The sequence below is a fragment of the Phoxinus phoxinus genome, assembly GCF_949152265.1.
Source record: "Phoxinus phoxinus genome assembly, chromosome: 12".
Lineage (NCBI taxonomy): Eukaryota > Metazoa > Chordata > Actinopteri > Cypriniformes > Leuciscidae > Phoxinus > Phoxinus phoxinus.
The window spans coordinates 35,260,524-35,264,792 of NC_136887.1; the positions used below are offsets into that span (position 1 = coordinate 35,260,524).

The 4,269-nt window shown below is 44.0% G+C and overlaps 1 protein-coding gene across 1 annotated transcript in view; it reads left to right on the forward strand.

The window, feature by feature from the left end:
- Positions 1-3,868, forward strand: part of spry1 (sprouty homolog 1, antagonist of FGF signaling) — a 4,802-nt gene extending 934 nt beyond the window's left edge. Inside the window, exon 2 of the mRNA XM_079631589.1 lies at positions 1,921-3,868. Within this exon, the coding sequence (XP_079487715.1) occupies positions 1,976-2,836 (861 nt within the window). The 5' untranslated portion in view covers positions 1,921-1,975 and the 3' untranslated portion in view covers positions 2,837-3,868. The remainder of the gene's footprint in view (positions 1-1,920) is intronic.
- Positions 3,869-4,269: the final 401 nt, after the last annotated feature.

Genomic DNA, 4,269 nt, shown 5'->3' on the forward strand with positions numbered 1-4,269 from the left:
TCGGTACAAAGTCTTGTTAATAGTCAACTCTCTCTCTCTCTCTCTCTCTCTCTCTCTCTCTCTCTCTCTCTCTCTCTCTCTCTCTCTCTCTCTCTCTCTCGGGTTAAATGGCTCTGTGAGAGAGCTCGAGACACACGCAGGTCTGTCGCTGAAAGTAGATCTCCACACGTGAACGCGCATCAGGGTGTGAATTGTGTGTCCAGGAGGTTTGACCCTCTAATTAAGGCTTGAACCCCCAAAGGAAGTCAAAAACAAAAGCTTGGGGGCTTGTGTGTGTGTGTGTGTGTGTGTGTATAGTCACGCTTTTTACCTGTAAACTCTTACAAATAAATGGGGTTTTCGCAGTGGTGTAGTTTTATTCCCTATATATCCTTTTGGTCTTTGTGTAAAATGCACTTGGGTTTCAGAGTCAGACTATTTTTCCGCACATTAATTTTACACGTCTATATAACGACGTGCTCTTGTTACGTTATTAGAGTGATACATTTTTCTTTATTTACCCCGAAAAAAATGTATTGAAATGTGACAACATGCCCCACACATGACCATTTGACATCTTAAAATGGTATTCGAACTGACAAGATCGAATAACATTTTATTTAAAAAAAAAACATAAAAATTATTTTTTATACAAATTTTTGAGCACATCGCAAAACACTGCAAACAGATAAATAAATAAAAACAGCTTTCAATTTCTTGAATAATAATTTTTGAACATTGAACATCATATCTCAGTCTTTATTCGTCTGTTTCTCAATAAAGTCCATGAAAGTAATTAATGTGCATTACATCAATAACGTCATAATAATAATAATAGCGGCGCACATTGGGATTTAAACCTGGCCATATTTGCTATGTTAAATAAATGTTCAGCTAAAATCAAATCATTTTTCTCTGTTTTTTAGTGTTGATATGGCAAATAGACCTAGTTTCGTCATGTGTGGAAACATTTAAAGCATGTGTGTGTCAGGACTAGCCCGCTCACCCCTGAGTATCATTTCATATTCATTATTTCATAAATAACTGCATCCAAAAGTTATTTGCATTAATATCAGAAACTACTTGTTTGTTGTGTTTTAATGCACATTTTACACAATGTGGTTGCAATTATTCATGAGATATAATAAGGTGCATTACAAGGCATAATGCATTAAAATATTTTTATTATGTATTATACAATATACAAAATTCAAAAAGTCAAAATTGTATCCCTTAAAACTCAATCTTTGATAACCAAAATTACATATTTAACCGTTTTTTCCTTGAAAATGGTCATGCCTTAAAATATTAGAATGTATCTCGACACCCTTGCCTCATTTAGTATGCGTGGTTCTATGAATATGCAAATGAGCCCCGCCTCCACTCACTCACTCAGAGATCCACTGGTGGACGATCACACGTTGATCTGATTGGTTACAAGGTAGTGTGTGACGTCAGAAACACCAGCGATTTCAAACCGTGTGTTTGAGACTGTCTTTGGTTCACTGCAGTTTTAAGCAGAAAATACTCAGCAATGCTGTCGACTTATGAACTTACACATGATTAAAGCGTATTAATAACACCACATAGACACATAAACAACATTAAAAGCTGGATTTTCACCACAGGGGGACTTTAATGTATTTGGTCTTGGGTTAGATCTGCGGCTGCATAAATACACATAAACCCTGTAGAGAGTTAGGCGGGTGGAGCTGGGGAGGAGGAGGGGTCAGAGGAACACTGAACTAGACTATTCAAATGTTGAGCAAGCGATCTCATTGGCTGCAGGATCAGAAGAGGCCAATCCGCTTGTGCCATGAGCTGATGATGTGATTGCTTGCAGATTACATGTAAACAAGGCGCCGTCAGTCAACGTTTCATGACTGTTTAATCTTCTAATATTTATAAACAACTCTCTCTCTCTTCCTCTCTCTCTCTCAGGGTCTCAGATGAACTTCTCATCAGTGCTGTTGTCTGGAGTTGCTGATCGTGTCTTATGGATCGCCACGGTCGGACCGTCAGACATCCGGACCTCCCGTCCGGGACCGTCCTGTCCCTGGATCAGATCAAAGCCATCCGCTCGCGTAACGAGTACACGGAGGGCCCGGTGGTCCCGCACAGACCGGCCCCGGGGCCGCGGATCCCGGACAAGCGCGAGCGGACTCACGAGGTGCTCCTGGTGAACCTGAACAACAACTACGAGCACGGGTCGGGCCGTCCCCCGGCGCTCAGCAGGTCCACGAGCTCCGGGAGTAACGAGAGCAACGGGAGTAACGACAGCAACGGGAGTAACAGGAGCAACGGGAGCGTGTCTTCGGAGCAGGGACTGTTAGCGTCGAGCAGAACCGTTCGGACTCAGCCGAAACCATCCCTGCATCCGTTTCTCCCTCCTCTCAAACAGACTCAGACGGAAAAGCTCGACTTGCATTCGTACATATGCGAGAATTGCGGAAAGTGCAAGTGTAGCGAATGCACGGCTCCGCGGACGCTCCCGACGCGGCTCGCGTGCGACGGACAGTGTGTGTGTTCGGCCGAGAGCGCGGTTGAGTACGGGACGTGCATGTGTTTGGTGAAGGGGATCTTCTACCACTGCTCGAGCGATGACGACGTCGGCGACCCGTGCGCGGACCGGCCGTGTTCGCTGGCGAGTCCGCAGTGCTGCTCTCGGTTCCTCTGCATGGGCCTGATGTCCGCGCTCCTGCCGTGTTTGCTGTGCTATCTCCCCGCTAAGGGTTGCGTGAGAGCGTGCGGCTCGTGCTACGACCGCGTGAACCGGCCCGGCTGCCGCTGCAAGAACTCCAACACCGTTTACTGCAAGATGCAGAACTGGACCCAGACGCCGGCGAAACCGTCCTGATGAATCGCTCAGAGATATCGCTTTATCCGCTGGGAATCGCGGCGGCGGGATGAGAGGCGGGGCAAAGGGGAGGAGTTATGTTAATGAGCACATACAGTCAAACCCAAAATTAGTCAGACACCGGAGTTTTTTTTTACTACACTCTAAAGTGCTGGGTTGTTTTAACCCAATTTTAGGTCAAATATGGACCAAGCGTTGGGTTAATCGGCTGGGTTAGTCCATATTTTACACAAGTATGTTTAGTGTGTAGTGTGTGCAGGACACTATAGTTCAGTTATGTAAGTGAGGAGAGCAAAATAAAGTAAACTGACACATTAAACCCAAAAAATTATTCATACAGTGACTACCAGTACAATTTATAAAAAATTTGGGACCAAAAATTATTCAGACAGAAGTGTGTGTCTGTAATTGCTAATGCTCTTTTTACACACACACTGAACACAATGAAGCATTGCTTGGTCACTGGTCGAGCTAAACTGGTATTATCTAATTGTGTAGTTAAATTTACCAGCTGACAGATATTCAACATAATTCATGTGTGTGTGTGTGTGTCAGTCTAACAGAAGATGGACAAAACCTGTCAAATATCAAGTTCTGCTCATATTTTATCACCATTTTATAAACTATAGAGAATAAACTGATAATATGAGAGATGTTGACGGTGTCTGAATATATTTAGGTTTGACTGTATATCGAGAGATATCGTTTCATGAGCTGGGGAAGCTGTATCGCTGCTGCAGGGGAAGAGGCGGGGCAAGGGGAGGGGTTATGTTAATGAGCACATGTAAGCTCCACCCCCTCTCAGAGGAATGTGAAAACCACTTGTTTCCTGGAGGATTATTTTCTGAACCAGCGTTTGCCTTACCTGACTGTGTACAGCTACTATCTAACACACACACACACACACACGCACACACACACACACACACACACACACACACGCACACACACACACACACACACACACACTCACACACACACACACACACACACACACACACACACACACACACGCACACACTCACACACACACACACACACACACACAGACACACACACACACACACACACACCAGAGAGAGTTTAGTGATGGTGCTTTGGAAACCAAACCTGTGAAGGACTTTTTGCCAGGCCGGACGGTAGAGTGTAGCGGTCACCGGATCTCGCGCGGATGATATGAAGCGGCTTCTACGGCTCTGAACCCGTTCGCTTGTTCTCACGTTGTTGTTGATGTAAAGTTGTGTGTAAGAGGAATTTTACGGCTATTTTTTAAAAGAAAATGTTTAACTTTTTTTTGTTGTTGTAAAAAATATTTATTATGTGAAGCTCTATTATTTTATGATATTTATTGCAAAGGACAGATTTACTCATGTCTGAATATAACAGAATATCAACACTTACTGCAACATGAACGGATGGAGGAGCAGAGGCAG